This window comes from Neophocaena asiaeorientalis, unplaced genomic scaffold (assembly GCF_003031525.2).
Source record: "Neophocaena asiaeorientalis asiaeorientalis breed wild unplaced genomic scaffold, Neophocaena_asiaeorientalis_V1.1 scaffold134, whole genome shotgun sequence".
Lineage (NCBI taxonomy): Eukaryota > Metazoa > Chordata > Mammalia > Artiodactyla > Phocoenidae > Neophocaena > Neophocaena asiaeorientalis.
The window spans coordinates 23,257,730-23,285,035 of record NW_020185339.1 but is presented as its reverse complement, the minus strand read 5'-3'; the positions used below and the strand labels follow the sequence as shown (position 1 = coordinate 23,285,035).

The 27,306-nt window shown below is 41.5% G+C and overlaps 1 protein-coding gene across 20 annotated transcripts in view; it reads right to left on the bottom strand.

The window, feature by feature from the left end:
* R3HDM2 (R3H domain containing 2) overlaps nucleotides 1-27,306 on the bottom strand; it is a 148,119-nt gene that overhangs the window by 24,228 nt on the left and 96,585 nt on the right. For 7 of the 20 annotated variants that reach the window (XM_024736525.1, XM_024736507.1, XM_024736506.1 and 4 more), the window contains 11 exons: nucleotides 20,016-20,215; nucleotides 17,361-17,384; nucleotides 15,525-15,566; nucleotides 13,387-13,473; nucleotides 12,780-12,906; nucleotides 11,444-11,522; nucleotides 10,730-10,789; nucleotides 10,029-10,169; nucleotides 9,489-9,597; nucleotides 6,621-6,716; nucleotides 3,698-3,729 (listed from right to left, as the gene is read on the bottom strand). In XM_024736525.1, the coding sequence (XP_024592293.1) occupies nucleotides 3,698-3,729; nucleotides 6,621-6,716; nucleotides 9,489-9,597; nucleotides 10,029-10,169; nucleotides 10,730-10,789; nucleotides 11,444-11,522; nucleotides 12,780-12,906; nucleotides 13,387-13,473; nucleotides 15,525-15,566; nucleotides 17,361-17,384; nucleotides 20,016-20,180 (962 nt within the window). In that variant the 5' untranslated portion in view covers nucleotides 20,181-20,215. Of the gene's footprint in view, nucleotides 1-3,697; nucleotides 3,730-6,620; nucleotides 6,717-9,488; nucleotides 9,598-10,028; nucleotides 10,170-10,729; nucleotides 10,790-11,443; nucleotides 11,523-12,779; nucleotides 12,907-13,386; nucleotides 13,474-15,524; nucleotides 15,567-17,360; nucleotides 17,385-20,015; nucleotides 20,216-24,415; nucleotides 24,686-27,306 lie in introns of those variants that run through there. The other 13 variants (XM_024736526.1, XM_024736513.1, XM_024736514.1 and 10 more) reach the window with 6 other exon arrangements.

Sequence of the window (27,306 nt, the reverse complement as noted above, 5' to 3'; positions counted from 1 at the left end):
GTCTGATAAAGAGCTCGGTCTAAGAGTCTGGAATCAACCCAACCTGTTTTGTGGAAGTTTTGTGTTAGTATCTGAGAACAATTGGTTCCAGGGTCTCTAAAGGCTGACATCCTCAGCAAGATCAAGCAAACATCCCCTTAGGAGTCAGGATGGCAAAGAGCAGGGGGCTGACTGTGCCTAGTTGCTTCCATATTAATAACCCTATTGCCCTAGGCAAGGCACAAGGCTATTGAGAAAAGTGATTCATCCTCGCTTACTTTACTCTGGAAACATCAGGGTTATCCTGATGCTAAAATCACTGTTTGTGATTCTAAACAGCTGTACTCCTCAAGATATATGAGGCTAGCCTGAAAACCCTAAGTCTTGTTGAACTCTTACTGCTTCTTAATCAATAAGCAACCAAGAACCAGGAATTTTCCTTTCAGATCCCCCACCCTCCAACAACTAATGACCTAAGAAAACCAAATGACAATTATAAAGATTTTGGTATGTATACTGGGGAGCAACTGAGCAACAATCATAGTAGCTTGGGTTCCCTCCTTTCCACCACCATCCCACCCAAAGCAAATAGAAAACCCTATCCCAACCCCGGTAGCTTCCAAGACATTAGGCTCAGAGTTATTCTACTAAAGAAAGGTATTTTTCTTAAGGGACTAATGTTAAAGAAAATACCTTCCTTGATTAGAATATCTATTCCAAAGGTACTGTAGGGAAAATGGGCAAAATATACGCTAGGATCACTATTTTAGTTTTTAGCCAATCACGGTGGGCTAAGAACACACTGTCATGGCTGGTTAGGGACATGCTAATTCTCTGAATCCCAAGTAGATGTATATATAATCTCATTCTTCTCTCTGTATAGTTAGAATAGAGAACTGGAAAATACTTTACCCCTTTCTCTTGGGGATGTCAAAAGTAGAATGGGAAACAAGAAATAAGTATAAATCAGGGACTCTCCAGTTGTAGAACCGACCTGAAGTGAGAGCCAATAGCTCAAGTTTACTGAGCGGACTCAATAAAGATGTGTGGGTTTGTGTGATATGGGGATACAGCAGTAGCAATGAATGAGGCTGCTCATTAGACATTAGAACTTGAATTTTGCAAGACAAGCCCTAATGGCCTTTTATACCTAAATCAAACACTATACTTCCATTAGGACAATTCTGCCATTTATTTTCTTCTTCTACCAGGGATAGACAGGGAATGAGTCAACTTTAAACCAAACACTCTGGGAAACTTGAGCCAAAGTACTGATCCAATTCCCCGAAGACAGTAATGGCCAAATGCTCAAATGTGGACTGCCTGATGATCCTGTGACTTACCTGGGTTAGTACACTACACCCCTGAGAATTAGAGAATCTGAGTCTGGGCTAGGAAGAGAGATCAGTTCTCTTTCTCTTGCTCTGCAACTAAACCTAATCTCTAGTCATGGTTTTGTACTTCACTAAAAATAAGGCAGTTAGGGAAAGTTTACCAGATTTAATTCTGAGCAGTGGATTGGGTTGTGTTATGGAGGTGAAGGACAGAGGACATTCACACTTCACAGTCCTATGAAATCAGGAGCTGACTTTGTTTCTACAAGTGAATTTAGTGCTGGTGAAAAGTTCTGTTTATTGGGTCTGGGGTAGAGAGGCCTGTGGAAGAGGTGACAATAAATATCAGTAAGCCTCGGTGTGGCTTATTTATCAGTGGAGTAGAATCTTCCAAAGAATAGGGAAGTTGCCATAGTTACTGCCAATGTGGATGATGGAATCTGGTGTTATGAGCGTTTGTTTCACACACCTGGGAAGAAAGGTTTAAAGCAGTTAGAGAAGATCTGCTTCTAATCATTTGAGTTCTGGACTAGTACCCAGATAGAGGAAGAAGTTACCCCCTTAAGAGTCAATGGAGCTGCAGTTTAGATGACCTAGATCTTTAATCAAAACTCAGTATGGAAAGCAGCCACTTAAAAGGAGGTCTGGATAGGAGAGGACTGCGCCTGCTCACTAGATCCTTCAAGCTATTGTCTGCACAGTTTGATGTAGTTTGATGCTCCATGGCACTAATAAGGCCGTAATTCTCAGCAGTGAATTAATTAGGGGTGATGTTTGTAGGGAGCTGGTGTAGTGTGGTGAAAAGAACACGGGACAAAGAGTCAGTCTCAGTTTTGCCATTAATAGCCACGTAAACTTGGGTTAGCTACTTAATCTCTCTGCTTTTGTTTTCTTACATGTAAACCAGCTTACCAAATCAGGATACTGAGAGAATTCAATCAGATACAGTATACTTCGGCAACCATAAAGCACTGTGCATTGTCACATGCAGGAGTTAATTTAAAACTTCTGTTTACTATAGGTATTCTGGGATGTTTATGGAATATGATTGTTTTTTTTAAGGGGGACTCCACTATCTATCTCGACCACCACCAACAATGCAGAGCCCTTCTGCCTGGGCTTTCAGATGGACCTCAGGGCAGCCTGCTCCAGGAAAAAGAGTTCAGAGATGTGGAAAGGGAGATAAATCCTCCATCCCAAGAAGGGGAAATCTTGCTATCCCAATTTCCACATGATTTAACTAGCTTTAGAAAGGACAACAGGGAAAGGACTACTAAAGTACTGGGAATGAGAGCTCTAACTAATATGTGTTAGTCAGCTCCTACCAAGCTTAGGACTGAAAAAGAGATAAACCCTTTGAAAAGGGTGAGACCTGAATCCTAGTATTAAATACTCAGGTTTTCTGTACTCTATAGTTTTTCTATTGGTAACACGGAAAGAATATACTTAAAATGAGTTAGTGCCAGGATGCGGTCCTAAAATGCTTCTCTCACCACTGCCTTGTGTAATTGTCTGGGGTGGGACTGAGAGACTGAGAGGAAAGGGTGATTCTCATGACTGCTTTGTGGAAAATGGAGAATATGAGGCACTGGAGAGGTTAGTACAGCAGTCTTCACCAACATTAAGAATAAACCATGGACAATCATATAAAAGACATGCTCTAAGTCCATTCTAAGGCAGACAAGTTCTTTCTGAGATCATCTTACGCATTACATTGTCCCAAAGAGAAAACTACATAGACAGAGGTGTTTGTATGTTTTTTTATATGGATGTGTGTATTATTCTTTCTTAAGGATACAAAACATTCCCTATGCTGGGTCAGGGATAAACTCTTCACATCTTTCCATAGATTCGGAAAAGGTAGCCAGAAGACACCCGTTCTTTTACCTCAATATATATATATGTTGAAATCCTCCAGAAATGCCCAATTCCAGCAAACTTCTGGGATAGAGCAGTACCTATCCTAGACATACTTATTTGGTCCCCTTCACCATCTATCCAGGACTTACAATGAAATCAGCAACAATAAAAATAAAGTCATTGAGCAATAGCCATTTTTTTTCTAATGGGGAAAAATATCCAATGTTGCAAATACCACAAATTGACTTATTCCACAAGCAGCCATGCATGGAGCAAACTCACTCCGCTGAAAAGATTAGAGCAAAACAAAATAAAATTAAAAAAACAAAACAAAACAAAAAAACAGGAGAGATATAGACCAAACAGAGGTACCTAAAAATTTGCCTTCTCTTGTGAGAGCTAGAAGAAAAGGCTTCTTTGGAGAGTCTGTTGGTTAACATCAAAGAAAAGCATCATTACAGGATTATATTAACCTCACTGACAAAGCTCAATGAGAAGCAGGGAACATGCTAAGTGGTACTAACCTGATGTCATTTAGATATCCGTTCTGGCCAGTCTAGGTGAAGGGGAGAAAACGGAAAATAACTTATAAGAAAACAGCATGGCATAACCAAAAAGTGTGTCCATGATGCTATGAATACCCAAGGTCCTCAAACCAAGCTCAACCCCAACAGGGAGAGAGGGAACAGCGACAGGATGACCCACACCCACACACCCAGTCTGACTTCTCACCTTTAATGGAAAAGAGCATTTGGCATTTTTAGCCTTCCCACAGAGTGTTTAAAAGAGGTCAATAAAGGTAGGAGTATGGAAAGGAGAAAGGAAAGTATTAACCTAACTATTATTTCTTTTTTAGCTCTAAATTTATTCTCTCTAGAGGTAAGCTGAGCATAATAATTGGTGTGCTTGGTCCTAAAGAGTGTATTCAAAGGAAGGGAAACGGGACACAAGAGAAAGAAATTTAGTTTTTTTTGGAAAGCATCCTCAATGACTATCCCACTTCTGTCCTCTACACTGGCCAAAATGAAAGACATTCTGACCTGAGACCCAAGGGGAGTAAGAAATTGGGGAAGCAGGTACTTTTCAGAGCCTAGAAAAAATGAGAAAATTAAAAGCCTGAAACATTCCTTTTGGGGATCAATTTCCTGACAAGGCCATTGAGCTGCTGAGTGAAGTGAGCATTATGGTGGACTCCTGAGCCTTAGAAAAAGGTAACAAGAGTATTCAGCTGCTGAGCACAGGGGGCTCCATGCAGAGCAGAGCCTATGTGGGGCAGCTTTCCCAATATACAGCTCAGGCTCCAGAGAAGGCTGCAGCAGCAGCATTTCCATCCAAACACCCTTCTTGCCACTCCCCTTTTATTTGGACCGCCTCTTCCTCCCCTCTACTGCAACCTACAACTCCACCCTTAAGCAGTTCCCTTTGACTGGCCAGGTTCTTTCCTCTCCACATGAGAATCTTTGGCATATAGTGGGCTTTGGCCATTTTTCCTTGTCTAGACCTTTTGAGATTCCTGATACCTCTACCACAGCAAGGGTTAGGAAGTGCTGAAATGAAAGTGATAAATCCATAAGGACTTAACAAAGAATACATACATTAGTAGAGGCTTGAGAGACTAGATATCAGAGAAAAAAGGAGAGAAGAGCTAACTTTGACTTTGTTATGGTTGTAGATAGATATATTCCAGTGTTGTTCATAACAAGCACTAATATCCTATTAAAAGTTGCTTGTGCTTTCAGAATGGCTTTGCTAATGGCTGGCACGGTGGGAAAGTCATTTTCCATGTGTCAGTGAAGCAGAGGAGCATATCACACATAGCTATGCTATGATGTCACTGGAACTTCTTAATCTAAAGAGCCCAGAGCAGAGCAAGCTATTAAGAGGTGGTTTACTTTAGGGGTTAAGAGCGTGGACTCTGGAGCCAGACTGCCTGAATTCAAATACCAGCTCTTTCACTAACTAGTGGTGTGATTTTAGGTTACTTAACCTCTCCATGCCTCAGTCCCTCATTTATAAAATGAGGAAAATAATGTAACCTATCTCACAGGCCTAGTGTGAGGATTAAATAAATTAATGTGCACAAAGCGCTAAGAACAGGGTCTAAAAGATAAAAAGCACTATATAAGTGTTTGCTATTAACATCCACCATCCTGCCCTGTCCACAGTTTAGGGTCATCACCAGCCTTAGTCATGTACAAATGACCTCTCTCCTCTCATTCCACTCAACTGATTTGCAGATAAAGTTAGAAAACCGTCTTTGGGCTATAGCTGGATAATTTGGAGGATGGATTTTTCTGACTCAGAATGGAAGACTACAAAACATAAGATAAGAAGATTCCTTCTCCTTGGACTTTGGGCCAGAAGGTTTGTTGTGTATCTGTCCACAGTGAGGCTCCTTGGAACACTTGGGTCTCCTGAGACAATGGAACAAGTTCACAGAGGAGTTCAGTTTTCTAGAAGTTAGAGACAATATTTTTCTGAACTAGGTGATGATGAGAAGATATATATATTTTTGTCCTGATGAGGGAGGGGAGAGTGGGGAAATGGGAGGAGAGTAGTGTCTATCTAAGTATATTGATTAGAACTGGCCATCTTTTGATGACAAAGGGAGGCTGGCTCTTCTTCCTCTGTTTGCTACTTTGACTCTAAGATAGTGCTGCTATCTGGATCATACATTTTCCGGAGATTTGTTTCTCTCTTGACCTTCCTGAGTTTCTCCTATACTTCTGTTCAGTCTGGTAGGCAAAGGCCACCAGATACAGGGGTACCAAGTATATCTGATATGGCCCACAATTCTTAAGAATAAAGTTGCCTATAATAATCCATGTTGCCTTTTGGCCCACGGAGCAGTCCTACTCTAAGAAACAAGGTAAGAAATATAGGAAGGAAGAGACTTCCTATTCAGGTCGAGACTGTAGGGAATAGTGAGTGGTACCCTCTGTGCATGTGGAATGTGGAGCTCAGAGAATGGATGCCACATCTGTGCTCTGATAATCACCAACATAGCCTAAAAATGAGCCTGGCCAAACAAGATGAATGTATAGGCTGTGTGGACACTAAGTCTTCCACTTAGAAGCAAAGATGCCTAAAATGGACAGCGGAAGTGAATGAGGGTAAGCAGGAGGGCTTGACGGGCAAGATTCAGGGCCCTTCCATAAGCCCTGCCAAAACCATTTCTATTGTCAGTCTAATCATATCTACCAAATTCAGCCACTCCATTTGTTCTCTTTATATGCCACATGCATTAAAAATAGTAAGAATAAAAATCTGCAGCTTCCTAATAAGCCACATTTAATTTTAGAGATCAAATATGGGACTGGCTGATGTTGGTTAAAAACAAAAGCAGAAAAAAACAACAAAGCATTTATGGAGGTTTCATTCCATTCACAGTTCCAAAGATTAAGAGCTAAAAGCTAGGGGCTGACAACTCTCAGAAGCTACACTTACCTCTCGGGCAAATATTCTCTCTCGGACCCTTTGATATTCCTCCTCTCTCTCTTCTATTGACTTGCTCCTCCTTCCATCCTGCAATGGAACTCTGATCTAGATCGATGAGCAGAATTAAGCTAGTTAAGTTCTCCTCGTACTGCAAGCTCACTGCACACCAGCAAGGAAGAGAAACCGGGAGAGTTTATAGTTGCCATCAAAAAAATGGAAAAAAAAAAAAAAGAAATAAAATTTCCAGTGTTGGACAGGTTTCACTGGGTACATCTGACCATGCAGTTTGGGAGATCAGGTTTTCTGGATGGTTGGGGCCTCTCCATCTCCCCAACCCCCCAACCAACCAGAGTATCAAGAACAATAACTTTTTATAAGGATTGGGTTGCTTCCTTGTGTAATCAGGTACTCTCCAATCAGTAAGGATGAAGAGAATAGCCCAGGGAATAAACAACATTGCTTTGGAGGGAAAGCAAGGGATAGGAGGAAGCTAGAGAGGGAGAAGAAACAGGTATTTAGCAGAGCTAAATTTAGAAGAGTTTTTACAGAACTAGCACCTGACATTATCCCTTTTTTAGTCACTAACGCCATGGCCTGTAGAACCAAGTCACACACAGCTCAGCAAAGAGGGCCTTGGAAGTGAAATCCCAAGGGCGAAGCTAAACTCAGAGCTTAAGCATTTTTCCTCATCTTAACTATAGCTACTGGAGGGAGGGAAAGAGAGAGAGCTTACAGAAATAGAGAAGAAAGAGAACAGAGCAACACAAAGAAGAAAAGAGAAAGAAAAGGAGAAGAGAACAGAAAGAAGGATGGACAGAGAAAGGACCAGACAAATGAGATACGGTAGAGATAGGGGAAAGGTAGAACGACAGAAAGGGATAAGAAGTAAATGGAGGACAGAGAACCTTACAATCTCTGAAAAATGCAGTGAGGTGACTAGAGGGGATGGCTGGCCAGACCACCACTTCTGGCTAGCCTACGACCCAACTCTCCACCACTGTCTTTTCCTCTCTTAGCCTGTGAGTTGTGAGCACTGTCCTGGGTAGGATGTTATAGAGTGTCCTTTTCCATACTGCTCTTTAAGGCAAGGTGCTCTGAGGGAGATAAGTCATTAAATGCATGTCATCAGGTTATAAAAGATTCTGACCTTCCATCCAGAGGCTTTCAAAGTTTCAGATGAAGCAACCAAGGAGACTGCTCCTCTAGGCTGATCTTCCTGGACTTCACCACTCTCCAGAGGAAAGCATAACTTCAGGAGTATCAACTTTTGACTAGATGTAGTTCTCACTAGCCTAAATAACCTAAATTCTGCTAAACATCCTTTTACAAATCCCATTCCAAGAAGACATAGGACCTCGAGGTGCTTTACTGTCCTTAGCCCCTAGCACTGGTAAACCAATGGCAGAACAGGAAGAGCATTGGGCTTTGAGGTCAGGCAGAATCTAAGCTCTGCTACCTCTGAGTAATGTCACTTAAGGCAAGTAACTTAACATCTCCTAGCTCAGTTTTCTTATATTTAAAGTGGGGCTAATAACCCCCATCTGGACTGGGTTGTGTGGAGGATTAAAAGAGATAATGCATATAATGTGTTTAGAACAGAGGCTAGTTCAGGGAAAACACTCAATAAAATAGCAGTTACTGTATTTATTATTAATAGTACTGACAGACAGTGCATAGAGCCTATCCTATTATGGATCAAGCCTGAAGCTGAGAGATGAAAAGTTCACAATAGGGAGAGTTTCCGTTCCACCCCAATATGCCTCTAGGCCTGAATAATTCCTGATCCACAGAAAAAGGGTTTTGGGAAAATGGAGAGAAGGGCATCAGGATGGAAAGGCTCTTTCTTGTTTTTTAAATTTTATTTGTCTTTTTGTATGTTTCATTGTTTTCAATCTGACCCAGCATGTTTGTCCACGATAGATAATGGCACTTTTCTCAAAAGGACTCCCTCAAATACTCAAGTAGCAAGCAGGAAAAGTCCTGGTCTCAAGACCATACAATATCCAGAGAAAACTAATTTTGACTCTAGAGGTAAGATATTATTATAGTTATTATTAATTAGCAAGACTAATTATTGGCTTTACCCAACCATATTCTTTAAACCTTAATCCTGGTTCTCTACCTAACCTCCTTTGGAGGCTAAGCAGAAGCAGGCTGGATCTTAACCCCATGAAGCTAGGAAAACTAACCCCCAAACATCACTATCTGAAGGATGGGCTAGAAACCAGGGCAAAAGCCAGGCCCATAAATGAAGGGATGGGGCAGACTTTTCACTTCTTATTCCCACAGGAGTGGATCAAAAACCTGCCTGAGGTTCCCAGCATCAAAAGCCAAATTAACTCACTCACCTTGGTGGAAGAAATTGGGAAAAGAATAAGGAGTTTGCAGAAAGGGATCAGAAACACCTTTACAAGTGGGTAAATTAGATAACAATTTTGCAAGTTCAAGGCTAGCCCTGAGATAGGAAGAGTGGAACTGGGATAAAGTAGCTTTGGGTGGTTCCCAAAGAAATCCAGAACTATTAAAGAAAAAAAGAAGGGAGCCATCAGCTGAATCAGGGCTGAAGCAGGGAGGGACCTTGCTTTGTCCCAAAATGAAGTGGAGTTAGAAGTCAGTGGCAGAACCAGGGAGTTCCAGGCCAAATGAGAAAACCCAGCAAACCTCAGCACCATGTCTCTCTGGGGCTAAGAGGGTGGCATTTAGCTCAACAAGTGCGGTTAGTCTTCAACATTAAGCCAAAGCCAACTCAGTATAGCTCAACACTTTTTTCCACACTGAGATATTACGAGTTTTCTCCATCCCACAAAAATTCTTCTCCCCTCCCAGTTTCTCTTACTGCAATCTCTCTGTATAGACCCAACCCTTTCCATTCTTCACCTGGTTATCATCTCGGTCCATACTGGCATCATCTCTCTTGAGAATGAATCTCTGCTGAAATTCTGTATTCTTCTCATCTTTTATATGTTCTGAGAATCTCTGTTCAGGGCTGGGATTGGGAGAGAAATGTGGAAGGAAGGGAAGAAAGACTCTTGTCAGGAAGCAGACCTCCTAGTATAGTTCTCTTAAATTCTACAACTCCCACCCAGGGGATTTCTGAAGTCAGGGATCCAAAAAGTCACATGAAAGTTTTAAAGAAATCCTCTGGGACTGTTCTTTATACATCTATAACTTATCTTCTTCCAAAATTTTACCTGTCCTATCACTAAAGGTGAAGAGAGGCCAGAGCCAGTCTTCACAAAACACTAGTGCCTCTAGCATCTATTTCCAAGACCTCACAAAGAGTAGAAATTGATAATATAACCCACCCTCCCTCCACTGTCCCCTCTCCAGAAAGAGAAATCTTGATCCTACACCTTCCTCTTCCATCCCAGAGGCTATCCCAGGAAAGTCTTCCCAATCTGTGGTTTCCTCCCTTACATTCTTGTGTTACTGGTTTTGTTGATGATGACAGCTTTTCCAGTTTGGTCAACATTGTGGTCCATCCCAAAATAGGCAGCTACCCGATGTAATAGCATCCGGTGATATGAGGTCATCTGAGGGAACTTCTTGAACTGGTTGCTGCAGGGAAACCCAGGGGGAAAAAGTGAAATAAGGACAAGTAACAGCAATAACAGCCAATTGTAATTTTTCTTACAAGTGTTGAAAGTGGGGAATTTCTTAGGAGAAAGAGACATTATTATAAGGAAGATATTTACTTGATGGTAACCAAAAAGGTTCTCTCAACTTTATCTACAGTATTTTGTAGATCCCTCTGACCCACTATCCTCATTAAGACTACTCCTTATGCAATAAGCCCTAGGTCTCACCCACCTAGATGATATTCTACAAAGAAAAAAGGGAAAAACTTAAGAATAGTGAAATATGGGATAAGGGCTAGCTGCTAAATTTTTTTCAACTCAAGTCTAAGCAATAACTTAAAAACTTCATTTAGTTTCCACACATACACTTTTTGATCCATTCTGATTACTTCTCCCCAACTCCTTTTGGTTCCCAGTGAGTTATTACTTCCAAATTCAGACTTTTAAGGGAACATGAAAGAGGGATATCCTAAAATTTTACCTGAATTTCTTTCCAGTACCCCTCCCACCTCTAATGTGTATTTCATTCAAGTAACTTACTTGTTGTCATTAATAAAGTCCAGAATCTCCTGTTCTAATTTTAGCAGCATCATTCTGTCCCTGTTTAAAAAAGATTAAAACAAAACAAAACAAAAGGCAGCCCTCCCATAGACATTGAAAGCAAGGATTGAAAACACAGCCTGCTCACTATACAAGCTGAAGGGAGGGACAGATCCAAACCCCGAGAGTGGATCAAAAATGCAAAGGCTGCTGAGCCTCACTGCCCTGTCTTATGTTACTTTAAAAAAGAAAAACAATCAAGCCTCCTAATAATGTACTTTATTTTCCTTGTCAGAAACCTAATTCTGTTGCCAGTCATATTCCTATAAACACATACTTTATACTTATAAATCTAATCATTGTTCTATACTCCATCTGGTTATTTATAGAATTTTTAAACAAGTATGATTTAGCTTTGGTACAAATCAATTATTTTTTCTTCTGTGCTTTTTAATTGTATTCTCAAGCCTTCATATTTCTTTGTCTGCATTCTTCTTCCAAATAATTTTTCTCAACTCTTCTGGAAGCAGGAACCTCAATATGAGGGTATTCTGAATCTCCAACAGAATATAAAACTACTCTGGAGAGAAATGGTGTGTCAGGGGCTAGGCATCCTGGGTTCTAATAATGGAAAAATTCTGAGAAGCTATTTGGCCTCTTGGGTATTCTGCTGGTCCTGGCCCCTTTCCCCCTTCCATCAAATCATGTTATTACCTTGGGTTCTTTTTCAGTGTATTTACGAGAAATTCATGTAGGTCTATTCCAGTGGAGTCCGTATATTCTTGACTGGAGTCTAGAACACCACAGTGAAATAAATTAAAAATAAATGAAACTGTCTTGCATGATCTCTAACCCCAAGCAGAAGCCCACAACCTGATCAGGAGACATGAGAACAGGAAAAGAGAATCAGACTTCAGGATTTTTAGCTTAAAAATCAGAATGACCTTGATTTGCCAGCCCCTCAAAATTCCCCATGACAGTGATATAAGGTGGAATCTGGGTCACAGTGTTACATTCGTATTACATTGAAAAGCCACCTTGCCATCAATAAGTATTTATTGAATGTCCAGACACAAACAAAGGTTTTATTCTAGTTAAGGAAAATAAATTCTAGGTACGGACACAGGGCTGAATTTTCCAGAATCTCAGCATCATATAAAGAATCAACAATCAAATGTTGATTATTTATATAATTATTTATATTTATTTATAAAATTTTAATCCTAAGATTGCCTTTTTCCTCTTAATTATCACTAAAATTTTTTGGGGGGGCTTCCCTGGTGGCGCAGTGGTTGAGAGTGCGCCTGCCGATGCAGGGGACATGGGTTCGTGCCCCGGTCTGGGAAGATCCCACACGCCGCGGAGCGGCTGGGCCCGTGAGCCATGGCCGCTGGGCCTGCACGTCCGGAGCCTGTGCTCCGCAACGGGAGAGGCCACAACACTGAGAGACCCGCGTACTGCAAAAAAGAAAAGAAAAAAAAAAATTTGAGGGGGGGCCGTACCTCATGGCTTGTGGGATCCTAGTTCCCCGACCAGGGATCAAACCTGGGTCCCCAGAAGTGAAAGCGTTGAGCCCTAACCACTGGACCACCAAGGAATTCCCTTAATTATCATTTTTATGGACCATGTCTTTTGGCTACCAGCCCAAGAATTTAAATCCAAAGAGGGCTTAATAATTACATGCAAATTTACATTATTAAAAAAAAATCACTCCAAGCATCCCCAAACCAAAATATAAATATTATCTAGAGAATCTGCTACCAGTGATGATCCATCACTATTTATTCCAGAGCAAAAATAAAATCAGAATTGACTACAATGTCCTCCCCTATGGGTAGCCCAGTGGTAATGGAATAGCTCTCTGTCAGCCCTTAAGGCAGGGCTGGATAAAGCAGCAAAGAAAGTAACTTAGTTAGGCACCTCCCCAAACAACGATGAAGTCAGCAGGACACTAGGAACTGTTGGGCCGATAAGGTCAGTGGGAAGATGGAAGGAAAAGGCACTGCAGAGCCAGGCCCCAGGACAGATGAGAAAGGGGGAAAGTCTTCACCTCTAGATAGCATCTTCCTTGGGACCTTTTCTTTGTTTTTGTCCTTGTCTTCCTTTTCAGAGACATCCTTTGTGGACTTTTCTTCCTCCTTGTCAGAGGGGCAGCTGATGTGCAACTGAATTATATCCTTGGACAAGGGGAAAGAGAAATATAATCAAGGGGGAAACAACTCTCCTGCAGCCCTGTGAAATCTCAAAGAAGGCAAATCTTAGGGTGGCAGCATTCTCTTACGAAAGAGAATATTTTGTTAATTAAATTGTTTTAGCTTTTGTTCTACCAAAAGGGTAGAGGCTAAGCTTTTTCTGTCAACAATCACAGCCTACTGTATGGAAAGCTCAAGTTATGCTTGCTGTTCCTGCCATAAGAATTGGAATGGAAATGGTTCTAACCACCAGAGGGAAAGGTGTGAGTCTGCATCATCCTGGGTGGTCCAGGTGTGAAGACCTATACTTCATGCTCTCACCCATGCCCTTATTTTACTGCAACAGCCTGTTTTGAAGCTCCTCTACCCTGATTTCCAAGCCTAATGTTGATGCCGTGGGTGCTACACCAGTTTAGCAAACAACTGCCAAACTCAAAGCTACACTTACTCTTATAAAGGACCTACCTGGGTTTCTAGTGGCCCGTCAGCAAACGGGGCAGAAGACTCCTCACACACTGCAAGGCTGCGCACCAACTTCAGCTTGGAATTAGACTGAAAAAAATAAATACACATACATATTCCCTTAGTGGACACTGGGAAAGCTTTTGGCTGAATAAAGGGCATCCTCTTTTGCTCTGTTAGTTGCTTCTTCCATAAATAGGGTTTGTTTTTTTTTTTTCCTTCAAACAGGTCCTACTCATTCATTCCTGATTCATTTGAAAGATAATTCTCTTGCTTACAACAGTAGATATATAAAAACAAAACAACTACTTTGGACAGATGATAGGAAAACCACTTTGCTTAGCTCTCCTCTCTCTCTAGCTCAGTGCTCCAATATCACACTCAGAAGTTTACTGAGAATACACAGCAGCAGAGCTTAGTAGAAAGACTGGATTTAGAACCAGAAGTCCTAGCTTCAACTCCTGGTTTGAGGCATGAGATATTGAGCAAATTACTTGACCTCTCTGGGTCTCTTTTTGGTCCTCAATAAAAGCGGGATAAAAATGCTTAACGGGTTGGTGTGAGAATTAGATTATATAAGGCATGTAAACATATGTATCATAAATAGTGCCTAGTATAAAGTAGACGATAAATGCTAAGTGACTCTAAACCTGAGGTGGCAAGGGTATGGAAAGAAGTGTCTAAGAAAAAAGTAGAAAGAAAGAAAACTTTCTAACATTTGGGATTCAATGTGACAACTAATCCACTTGGTTTACTTATGCTGGCTGGAGAATCCCCAAAAGATCTGAATTCCACTTTATAAATCACTGCTCTCCTAGGTATCTCCAAAGTCAAAAATTATAGTGACTCATTAGAAGTCTACCTATAAACATTTATTGAGAGTTCTTACAATAAAATCAAAGTTTACAGTAAATACAAAAGCACAAAACATGGTATGTGTGGTCCAGGTAGCACAGTATAGTGAAAAGAATTTGCAAGTCTGAAGAACTGACTTCAAGCCTAGTTTTGCCGCTTTCTAATAAATGTCCTCTGTCAAACTCACTCAAACTCTATAAGCCCAAGCTTCCTCCTCTGTAAAATGGAAATAATAACGATAATAACTGTCTTACTTATTTCTAAGGTTTGGGGGGAAGTGAACAGAGAACACCCTCTGTTTTTTTTCTTTTTGGCCGTGCCTCGCAGCATGCGGGATCCTAGTTCTCTGACCAGGAATTGAACCTGCACCCCCTGCGTTGAGTGGAGTCTTAACCACTGGACCGTCATGGAAATCCTGAACACCCTCTGTTTTAAACTTTACTGTCAAGCCCATCACTGTGGATTAGGCAAGCCACAGAGCCAATTTATCATACATCATAGTCTTCTTCAAACCCAAGCCACATACTGGCTGGAACACTCCCAAATTCTGCCATTATTTTTCAAGGGGAAAGAGGTGGACACCCTTAATTATTACTTCGATGGACAATTCTTCCCAATGTAAGATAAGTTTAATATTTTACTGTTCCCGAATTAAAATTAAAAAGCTATCACACACTAACACCTATAGTCCTACCTGATAACACTGCTTAAAATAATCTGTGACGTACTAATTTTATCATACAATGATTAAAAACAAAATCTTCCTCTTTGCCCCAACCTAAAAAGTGAATCAAAACAAAACAAAACGAAACGAAACAAAACAAAGCCTGTATTTTTAGGATGTCCAAAAATGTTGAATCATTTTACTAATGGTAGAGGATTTATCTTAAAGAAAATTCACATGGCCAAAACCCCCAAAACTGCTGGGAGGCAAAATAAGAGAGCCAGAGATGAGCAGAGAAACTGGCATTACAGCAGAACCAGTACCAGTGTGCTCAGGCTTTGTTTGTGGGAGGCTCTGGCTGGGTATCCTTTCAGGTATCAGAAATAGACTGTGACTGAACTAAAGATAATGGAGAAAAATAAAGCCAGACATTCCAATAGGACATATGTATATGTGCGTGCATGTTTGTGCGTGTGTGCATGCATGTTCACAATCAGGGTACAAGGGACAGGCAAACTTTGCCTATATATAATCCAAATAAACTAGTTATTAGTGATAAGTCCACTTGCACAATGTTCTACTAATAACACTAGAAAAGAAGCTATAGAGGAAGGGCTCTCACCTTGGCTCTTTTCCTGGCATGCCCGTGGTTGGATGTCCGCCTCTGTTAGAAGGGGATTAGAAAATATTAAAGGTGGGGGAAATAAACACTTAAGTTAAAAGCAATACAAGTTTACAGAGAAAAAGCACTAACTTTAAAACCATTATAATAGCCAAACTATGATGAGACCCAGTTGTTGTGGTTGTCCCCTATGCTACAACTCTAGCAACTGTGACATGGAAGGGACCACAGGCCACCTACAGACAAACCACCACTCACCATGAAGATAAAGAATAGAAAGACATTGACTGGTTGGCCTATTTCACAGATTGATAAAAATTACTTTTGGATAAACCAGGGAATCCTCTCCTGATTAGGATGCTTCTGGCAATGTCACTACCATAGCACAATAGAGTGGTTTTTCCCAAGCTTGCTAACAGGAGCCTATTTAGCCCATAGTGGGTGTGAAATATGGCTCCTAACCATCACTTAAAATAACACCTTTATAGGACAACACATTGAGAGTTCTAACTTGAGATACTCAAAAGACCTGTCCCTGTGGCTGCAGAAATGGAATGAAGGCTCTTCTTGCCAATTGCCTACCTCCCTGAATATGAGAATTCTCCCAGTTCTAAGCTCCTGGTGCAGGCTCTTATAGCCTGTCTGGGTCATGGATATAAGATGGGACAGGATAAAAAGAAGGGAGCATGGAAGATGTGGATAAGGCCTCCAGAGCAAAGGGAGGTAAGGAGAGTGAGTAAAGAGCAGGATAGAAGCTGAGGAAGATGAAGAATGAGGGCCTGAGGTGGGATGAGGGAAAGAATGACTAATTAATTGGTAAGGTTTCGAATAGTTGAGAAGTCAAAATGAGGACTTTCGGGAAGACGCTGGGTGACACTTAGGGCTTCTAAGATGTTTGGAATGGAACTCACTGCCACTGAGGTGTGGAAGAAACTGAGGCTGGTGGGTGGAGGAGGGGAAACAGATGGAGGCAGAGTACCAGCATGGTCCTGGGTAGGTGAGGATTTCTTTCCTTTGTCCTCTTCACTAGTTACCAAACAACACTGCTACAATGCAAAATGGAGAACCGGAAATGTGGATGGAAAAAGTGAGAAATGATGGTGAATCTGGTCAGTGGCAAGATCTGTTATAATAAAGGAAGAATCATAGTCCAGGAATATGAAGCAGTATTTGTCACTATTTTTTTCAAATAAGTTATAACATACATACGACACAAACATTCAAGAGTTATAATGAAGGTATGCAGAATAGTAGGTCTCCTTTCACATCTGTCCCCCAGCTACCTGGATCCCTCCTAAAGGATCAACTAGTACTGAATTTCTTGTAATCTTTTACAAGAGATCTTTTATGCATCTATAAGATTATTGTACATGTGTACACACACTTTTTTTTAAACCAAATAGACGGGTATTGTACACACTGCCCTAAACCTTACTTTTAAACTTTTTTCAAGGATACATCCATAGAAGAGACACTGTTTTTCTTAATGGCTACATGGTATTCCATTGTGTGGCCATACCATAACTTATTTTACCAGTCCCTTAAACTGCACCATTTAGGATGTTTCTGATCTTTGTTAGTATAAACAATGCTTCAATGACCATATCATTGAGTATATCTACAAATATGGTATAGTCCATTTAAAAATTTTATAAAGTATTGCTAAATTGCCCTTCAAAGAAGTTATACAAATTTATAACCCTACAAACAATGTATAAATCTGCTTATTTCTCAGAATGCATAATTTTCATTAAATAGTCAAACACATACTGAAAGCCTAATATGTATCAGGCACCATGCTAACTACTGGAGGATACAGAGATTAAAGACACAAACCTTGTCAAAAAGGAACTCATAATCCTGTTGGAGAAGACAGACAAATAGACAATTACAATACAGGACATTAAGTGCATTTCAGAGGTACTCATGGAGTGCTAGAGGAGCACAAGTGTCTAACTCAAACCTAGGAATTCACAAATTCACATGTTCACAAATATTGAGTGCCTACAAGGAACTGTGTTGGGTCCTGGAAATACAAATGATGAGCCTAAACTGACCTGGAGGAGGCCAGGGAAAGAATACCAAGGAGGGCATTCTAGGCAGAGAAAACATGTGTAAAAGCATGCTTTCTCCAAACTTTTCAGGGGCCAGCAAATCAGTTAATGCTGGAGCATAGGATTCCAGAGGTGGATGGATGGCAGGCAAGGGCTAGGTCACAATATGCCATGCTGACAAATCTGGGACTTAGCCTAGGGCAAGGAGACACACAGAAACTCTGGAGAGAATTAACACAATCAGATCTTTATTTCACAGCCATCTTTCTAAAGCAGTATGGTAGCTGAATCAGAGGGGATTACAAGTATAAAGGCAGAAAGCCCGGCTAGGTTATTTAAAGGACCCACCTAAGTTCAGTATGTGTTAAGTCAGGACTTGCCCATTCTAAACTGAATCTCAGAACCTGCCCTTTATAGCACTGTTTCCATGCCAAAGATGTTCTGAGTTCCAATTGCTGATTCCAGGAATATGTGTCACACAGTACGAGTAATGAAAGTCCCCTTTCCTCAAACTTTCCAGCTCCAATTCGTAACAGGCACTCTCTTGACAGAGTCAGTAAGATTCTTGTGGAGACTTACCAGGTGTGAGTTGGGGGGAAGGTAAGAGAAAGAGCAGAATTTTTAGTGCTGTTGAAGGGGAACACTGGTAGAGGGGAGAGGGCTTCTGAAGGGTGGCCAAGACTTTGTAAAAGGAGCAGGAGTTCCAGTAGATGGCAGCAGCAACTCCACCTGCTCCAGCAGCAACAAAAGGAGTCTGAGGGGAGGCAGGTTCCCCACCCAGCCTCCCACACAATCTATCTGTATATCCAGGTGAAGACATTCTTAAACCAAGTGAGTATCCATAAGGCATATAAAACCTATAGTCACCCTTTCTTTTCTGCCTATCTTCAAGAAGAACACACAACAGGAGTTCAGAACACCACTTAAAATTGTCTCCTGAGAATAGAGTAACTTGGACCAAAAAGTTCATTTAATTATTATCTTCCATGTAACATGACAGCACATAATTAAACATTCAACACTTATTTGTCCTGAGGATTTAAAATTCATTATTGGGATCAGTGGAAGCTAGAAGTATAGCTGGAACAGTGGCGGACTGTCTCCATAAACTCTGGAAGGATGGGCTGGGAATGACAATTCACATGCAAAAGATAATGGAAAGAAAAGCAGCCATGACAGAGATCTGGCAAACTGTTAAGAGGAAAAATAGTAGAAAAGCAGGCAGCTAGAGAACAAAATACTTCAGAGAGTTATCTGATTTTAATTCATCCCTTTATGTTGTTGCTGTCTTAATCTTTACGTAAGACAAGGCCTAGGTGAATTGGGTTGTCAAGAGAAATCCTGCTTCAAGTTTCTAGACCCTCCAAAATGTTATTGCTACTGCTCTTTAAACTAACTTACTACAATTAACAGTCTATCTCCTAAGCATATAATAAAGACCAGTCTCACCCCTGGGCAAGAAGGAAAGGATTTATATAATTTGGGCTTGGGTAACAGAGGAAACTAGTAGTGACCACAGGGAAGAGAACTGGAACAGGTAAGCTAGAGGAGGCCCAGAGTCTGGCTGGGTACCAAAGAGGAGCCCTGGAAAAAGCTCGGCTGGCCATCTACTGCCATCATATCTGCACTGTAGTATGAATTCGGATGGAAAACAATAGGCAACCAAAGAATAAAATTCCTCTCACTCACATTTACCAAGTGGCAAGTTCAGAGACTATTTCTGCCCAGAAAATGCTGACTGCTTTAACACAACCAGGATATGAATTTAAAACTGTGTGTAAACCCAGACAGCTCTAGTTTTAAGAGTTTACTGTAGGGACTTCCCTGGTGGTGCAACAGTTAAGAATCCGCCTGCCAATGCAGGGAACAAGGGTTCGAGCCCTGGTCCGGGAAGATCCCACAGGCCGTGGGAGCAACTAAGCCCATGTGCCACCACTACTGAAGCCTGCGTGCCTAGAGCCCATGCTCCGCAAGAGAAGCCACCGCAATGAGAAGTCCGCACACCGCAACGAAGAGTAGCCTCTGCTCTCTGCAACTAGAGGATGCCCATGCACAGCAATGAAGACCCAACGCAGCCAAAAATTAAAAAAAAATTTTTAATTAAAAATATGGTTTATTGTATAAGCCATATTATGACTTGTCAAATATGTGTTTGTATATAGTTTGTTTTTTGATAGTCAAAAAATATCAAAATGTAGCAAGAACCAGTGTTATTCAGGTCCTAAGAGATTAGGGATTTCATTCTGTTTTCTTTAGACTTCATTGTGGACTCTGACAAAAAGGGAAGGAGATATTTCTTGAGAGCTGAAGTTGGGTCTTTAGGGAGAATCAAATGTTTGTGTAAGTGACTGGCTTCCTATAGATTTCCAAAGCCACCTCTAATGACGTTTCTATTTTGCTATAAAGAGTGCGCATATGATGCACTTCTAATCCTTACCTGTGTCTCCTGACGCAAACTGGTATCTTCACTCTCTTTCTCAATTTCTTCCTTGCTTGGAGTCTTAGATATAAACTTGTTTTTGTTTACAGATTCTTCCACCAGTTTTTTTTCCGATTCTTTCATTATTTCCAGAGTCTCTTGAGTAGTGTTACTGTTAGACATCTTCTTCAATAGAATACAGCAGCCTCTATGGACTCCTAAAGAAACATGAAATGCATTAAACAGGAGCTGTGTATCTAAACTTAACACACCTGTAAGACTTGTATTTCATACAGAAGCCTGAAATAGCCTTCCTGTAACCCAGTATAGGGTCCTTTGATAAATGTTACCCCTAGATTAATTTCATTTCTTTAAAGAAAAAAAAAAGCTTTACTGAGGTAAAACTGACAGAAACTGCATATATTTAAAATGTACTAGGAATTCTCCAGCAGTCCAGCGGTTAGGACTCCCCTGGCGCTTTCATTGCCAAGGCCCCAGGTTCAATTCCTGGTCAGGGAACTAAGATCCTGTAAGCCATGTGGCGCGGCCAAAAAAAAAAAAAAAAAAATTTGATGAATTATGAAACACACATACACCTGTGAAACACCATCACAATCAAGATCGTGAGCACATTCATGACCTCCAAAAGTTTCCTCCTGCTCCTTTAAAAGCCCTTCCTCCCCTTTGCTACCACCCCCAGCCAACGACTGTCGCTACAGATTCGTCTCCATTTTCTAGAATTTTACATCATACAGTATATGGATTCTTTTACTCAGCATACTTATCTTGAGATTCACCAGGATTCAGTTCTAAAGCAATGTAGTTTAAGTCCCCTTGGCACTTTATTTGCCCTCCCTTGTTCCCTACAGAAATCTGCTCACATCTTCAGCTTGAGCACTCCACAGAGTTATCTCACTAGACTCTCTCCAGAAAGAAGATATAAAGCTCTATTCAGTACCAGAGAGGATCACTCTCCTTTCCCAAGGAGAACTTCCACAGCTGCCACAAACCACAACACTATTACCAACTTCAAGTATCTCCTCCATCAAAAAGCAGCAAAATCAGACAATGCTTATAGAATCTTAAATTCTTTATCTTAAGCAAGCTGAAAAGGCAAGAAGAGAGTTTTGTAGTCATCTGTCCTTCAGAAAGACTGGGTCTCTCCCTGGAGGAAGAGAGAATCTTTGCTTTGCTATTCACTATTTGGGTTCAGTCACTTTACTGCCTCCCAAAGATGCAGAGATTTGTAGTGCAGGGGTGGTAGCTCTTTATCACTTGCTATCACTACCTGGGAAATCCTGTAGTGAGGTCAATACAGTAATCCAAGCACCCACTCAGTAACAGAAATTGATGCTCTATACAGATGTTCTATACAGTAACAGAAATTGATGCTCTATACAGAGATTCATGTCCTCAACAACTGTTGAAGTCAAAAATGCTTAGCTCCAACAATGGTTTATAATAGAGGTTTCTCTTTCATGGATTATTGACTGTACTTGAATCCTAAATATTTCTTTCCTTTCTTTAAAAAGATAAGACTGGAAACCTTCCCATATGTCCTGTCTATTCCATGTGACTCTAGAAACCAAGCTAAACAAACAGCAATGCTTCAAGAAAATTGTCATGCCAGACATTTTTTCCTCCTTTCAATCAGTTTCAAGGATAAGACCCAGAAGGCTCTTAAGAAGCATGCGTAACCTCATCCTGGCATAAGTTAGTCTGCAAAGATTATTGCTTTGTTCACCTTTTGGTGGCTACTGAGCAGCTGCCTGGAGACTTAGTTTAAAAGGCTAGAGAGTCATTCATACAATCATAGTCATACAGCTGAATTTAAATTCTTTTTATTGATTGATTGGCTGTGTTGGGTCTCCGTTGCTGCGCACAGGGTTTCTCTAGTTGCAGCAAGCGGGGATTACTCTTCATTGCAGTGCATGGGCTTCTCATTGCGGTGGCTTCTCTTGTTGTGGAGCACGGGCTCTAGACACACAGGCTTCAGCAGCTGCAGCATGCAGGCTCAGTAGTTGTGGCATGAGGGCCCTAGAGCATGAGGGCTTCAGCGGTTGCAGCACATGGTCTCAGTAGTTGCAGGAGGCGGGCCCTAGGGCATGCGGGCTTCAGTAGTTGTGGCATGCAGGCTCAGTAGTTGTGGCGCACGGGCTCTAGAGCACAGGCTCAGTAGTTGTGGCACATGGGCTTAGTTGCTCCACGACATGTGGGATCTTCCTGGACCAGGGATCGAACCCGTGTCCCCTGCATTGGCAGGTGGATTCTTAAACACTGTGCCACCAGGGAAGTCACATACAGCTGAATTTAAAGATAAGAAATAGGGACCTCTCTGGTGGCGCAGTGGTTAAGAATCCGCCTGCCAATGCAGGGGACATGGGTTCAAACCGTGGGGTCCGGGAAGATCCCACATGCCGTGGAGCAACTATGCCCGTGTGCCACAACTACTGAGCCTGCACTCTAGAACCCACGTACCACAACTGCTGAGCCTGCATGCTGCAACTACTGAAGCCCGTGCACCTAGAGCCCATGCACCACAACGAAGAGTAGCCATGCTCACTGCAACTAGAGAAAGCCCGCACACAGCAATGAAGACCCAACGCAGCCAAAAATAAATAAGTAAACAAACAAACAAATAAATAATAAAATAAAGATGAGAAATACTGGAAGAAACTGACTACAATAGAAAATGGCTGATATTTTATTTTTTAATTAATTGACTCAGGACCTGGAGGCTTCTATAAAAAAAGTTACAACCTACAGAGCTTACGTTTTTTTATTTTTATTATTTTTTAATTTATTTTTGGCTGCGTCAGGTCTTCGTTGCTGCACGTGGGCTTTCTCTAGTTGTGGTGAGCAGGGGCTACTCTTCGTTGCGGTGCATGGGCTTCTCATTGCAGTGGCTTCTCTTGTTGTGGAGCACGGGCTCTAGGTGTGTGGGCTACAGTGGTTGCAGCATGCGGGCTCAGCAGTTGTGGTACGCGGGTCCTAGAGTGCGCGGGCTTCAGTAGTTGCTGCACATGGGCTCAGTTGTGGCGTGCGGGCTCAGTAGATGTGGCTTGCGGGCCCTAGAGCGCAGGCTCGCAGTTGTGGCGCATGTGCTTAGCTGCTCTGCAGCACGTGGGATCTTCCCGGACCAGGGGTTGAACCTGTGTCCCCTGCACTGGCAGGCGGATTCTTAACCACTGCGCCACCAGGGAAGTCCCTACAGAGCTACAGATCATTGGCTGTACGTGGGAACTGCATATACACATATATTTGGTTTTTTCCCCCATGGGTAAATCAAGGGTCCATTCTCTTCAGTTTGAAATACAGTAAAACTCAGCACATGCCTTCTCTATTATCTCTTAGCTGGGAAACATCAATAAAGATCAGAATTGGAAGGGTTCTTAGATACAGCCTCATGCAATCTTCCCCATCCTCCCCAAAGAAGAGTCCCTTTGTGTAAGTTCCTGAGAGGAACTTTCTTTCTCCTAGAAAACTCCTGGGACAGGATCAACTCACTATTTCATAAACAGTCTTAACTGTTATATAGTTTCTCCCTATAAAAAGCCATGAACTGTTTCAATCTTGATCCTAAATCTGCCTTAGAGTCAAACAAGATTAAGTTTACTTCTTTTACCACATGACAGATCTTCAATATTTCTCTTTTTCAGGCTTAAATAACTTTAAAAAGATTACTCTGTCAGAAAGAAAAGGTGAGAGGTGGGGAATGGGGGAACTGGATAAAGGTGGTCAAAAGGTACAAACTTCTGGTTATAAGATAAATAAGTACTGGAGAGGTAATGTACAACCTGATGACTATAGTTAACTGTATGGTATATTTAAAAGTTAATAAGAGAGTACATCCTAAAAGTTCTCATAAGAAAATAAAATTTTCTTTGGCCTGAAATTTAATTGAATTTTTTAAAATTCATACAACATAAAGTTAACCATTTTAAAGTGAACAATTCAGTGCATTTAGTACATTCAGTGTTGTGTAACCATCACCTCTATGTAGTCCCAGTAAATTTTCATCACCCCAGAAGGAAACCTATGAAGAAACGGATACTAACTAAACTTATTGTGGTAATCATTTCATAGTACATGTATGTTAAGTCATTAAGCAGTACACCTTAAACTTATACAGAGCTATATATCAATTATATTTCAATAAAACTGGAAAAAAAAGGTGGTGATAGGGACAAATATAAAGCAGCTGGTTGTTTCTTTTTCCAGGATGGGCCTCAATTACCAAATACGTATATTTGTCAATCAGAATGATAACTTTGCAGCTCCTCTTTACATATAAGGCAGAAAAGGCTCAACCATCTGGACACCTGGACTAACTTCACGGTGTCCAAGCACTGTTGCTCAGTCAAAGCACTAATGAAAAAACCCAACTAAACCAAAAAACGGTCTTTCATAATAGCCACCTGTGGAATATTGTCACGCATTCCAACTTAAGTTGTAGGGAGCCACATGGTTTCCTTTGTTCACTGGGAAACAGGAAAACTTGAACTTTAGATTGTTTAAGACGTCCATAAAACAGTTATTAATGCAAACACTTTAAACTATTTTGACAGTCATTTCCACTGAGACTACTGGCCTCTTATAGAGGTGTGTAAAACAAAGCAATTCCTTTTTTAAAAATTAATTAATTGATTAATTTTTTGGCTGCGTTGGGTCTTCGTTGCTCCGCACGGGCTTTATCTAGTTGTGGTGAGTGGGGGCTACTCTTTGTTGTGGTGCGCGGGCGTCTCATTGTGGTGGCTTCTCTTGTTGCGGAGCACGGGCTCTAGATGCGCGGGCTTCAGTAGTTGTGGCATGCGGGCGCAGTAGTTGTGGCTCGTGGCCTCTAGAGTGCAGGCTCAGTAGTTGTGACACACGGGCTTAGTTGCTCTGCAGCATGTAGGAGCTTCCCAGACTAGGGATCGAACCCGTGTCCCCTGCACTGGCAGATTCTTAACCACTGCACCACCAGGGAAGTCCCCAAAGTAACTTGTACTCTGAGAAAAAAGGAAGCAGCAGAGAAAGGGTACGGTAGACACTATACTGGCTACCTATCCAAATCTCCCCTTTCTCCCACACTCAATCTAGCCCAGATTTCCTTTTGGTGTTTGCCTTCCTCTGAGGACACATGATCAGGGAAGGTAATCCTATCCCTAAGCCCTAGGAAGTGGATCTTTCTTCTTTTTTTAATTTTATTTGGCCGTGTTGGGTCTTAGTTGTGACACGTGGGATCTTCGTTGCGGCATGTGGAATCTTTTGTTGCTCTGGTGGGCTCTTCGTTGTGGCACACAGGCTTCTCTCTAGTTGTGGCGCTCAGGCTCTAGAGCACGTGGGCTCAGTAGTTGCAGTGAGCAGGCTCTCCAGTTGTGGCGTGCCAGCTCCAAAGTGCACAGGCTCAGTAGTTGCAGCATGTGGGCTCTCTAGTTGTGGCATGTGGGCTCCAGAGCATGCGGGCTCAGTAGTTGTGGCATGCAGGCTCTCTAGTTGTGGCGTGCAGGCTCCAGAGCACATGGGCTCAGTAGTTGCGGCACACGGGCTTAGTTGCCCTGTGGCATGTGGGATCTTAGTTCCCCAACCAGGGATCAAACCTGCGTTCCCTGCATTGGAAGACGGATTCTTAACCACTGGACCACAGGGAAGTCCCTAGGAGGTGGATCTTAACTAGCTAGACTATTCGTGGTAATTCTGTTTCCTTTTTGTGTCTGGGTTAGGAAGGGACAAGTGACTCAACCATCACCAGTGAGACATGAGAGGATTTTGCTAGGTGGGTGGCTTTAAAGAAAGGCTTCTCACTGTATTAAAAAAAGAAAAAAAAGCCACTAGAAAAATGGTTATCTTCTGCTGAAGGTTTGTCTTTTGTGCAGATGATGCCTGGACTGCAACAACCTGCCAACACATGGAGAAGGGTGGATCAGAGAGAGTAAGATAGTAATGAGGGGTCAGAGTTTTAACTCTAGAGTTAAGATCCATCAGAAGATACACCAAGCTCAAAACTGTATTTCTTGAGCTGAGGGTCTCTTTTGTTCTCCAAAATAACCTTTAACTACACTCATTTCCATAATCCTATACAGAAGGCTCTCCTTTCTCTTGGGGCATAAGGATTTCTGGAAACAATTTTTTCTGGGCCAAAACAAAAGCAAAAGTTGCAGCCAAGGGACAAGATAATTTATTAGCAGGAAAAAGAAAGAAAGAAAGAAAAAGCTTTAAAGAGGAAGAATAAAGCCAGTAGACAAGGGTTAAAAGGCAGAGAAGTAATTTCTACTGTGAATGGCTTATTCAATGGAGAAAGGAACTATTTCATATATAACTTGACTAGAACAAAGCAAGACATTAAGCTCCCAGAAGAGCCTAGGTGTGTGCTTCCCTGCAACCTATCTGTGTACGTTGTACATTTCACCCAGGCAAATAGCACAATTTTAAGGCAGAGTGTCTCCTGAGGACACTCAGTGGCTCAAGCTGCACAGAGGGGACTGTCAGAAGTCGAGGGCAAGGAGAGGGAGTGAGGAAATAGGATGATACAGAGGAGGATGATTGGGAGCCAAGATTTGGCAATTTTTTCAGGAAGAATACTGCATATTCCCCATAAATTTTTTGACTGCTGAGGTAAGTACCTTCCAGAGCACAGTGAGATTATATATCCTTCCATCAACTCTATAAACAACCTTCTAGGCATTGTGCCAAAAAGAATATATTATATAGGGGACACTCAGAGAAAGAAGGGCAGTTTCATTTTCTCCCTTTTAATCCATGGCCAAGTAGAGAGAATTAAGAAGGAACAAAATAGCTAGAGGCTAAAAATTCTGACATACCCTGTGGCAAAATCCCTGTAAACTTTCCAGTCCTTTTCTCATTCATATATCAAGAATAAATTACTCCCAGTTGATACTCATACTGAAAAAATATTTAGAATCTAGGGGTTCAGGAGAATGTATAAACAAATTGTGGTATATTCATATAATAGAATACTATTCAACAATTAAAAAAATGAACTTTTGGTGTTTGCTTTCCTCTGAGGACACATGATCAGGGAAGGTGACCCTATCCCTGAGCCCTAGAAGGTGGATCAATCATGCTAATTCTTTTTTGTGACTCGTTTGAGAAGAAGCAAGTGATTCAATCATCACCCATGAGACATGAGGGGACTTTGCTGGGTGTATACTGACATACACAAAAACATGATGGATCTCAAAACTATATAGTAAGTAGATGAAAGTGCATCTCCTTCCCCAAAAATACATACTATATAAGTCCATTTATATGAAATTCAAGAACAGGCAAAACTACCCTACAGTGGTTTAAATCAGAAAGGTTTGGG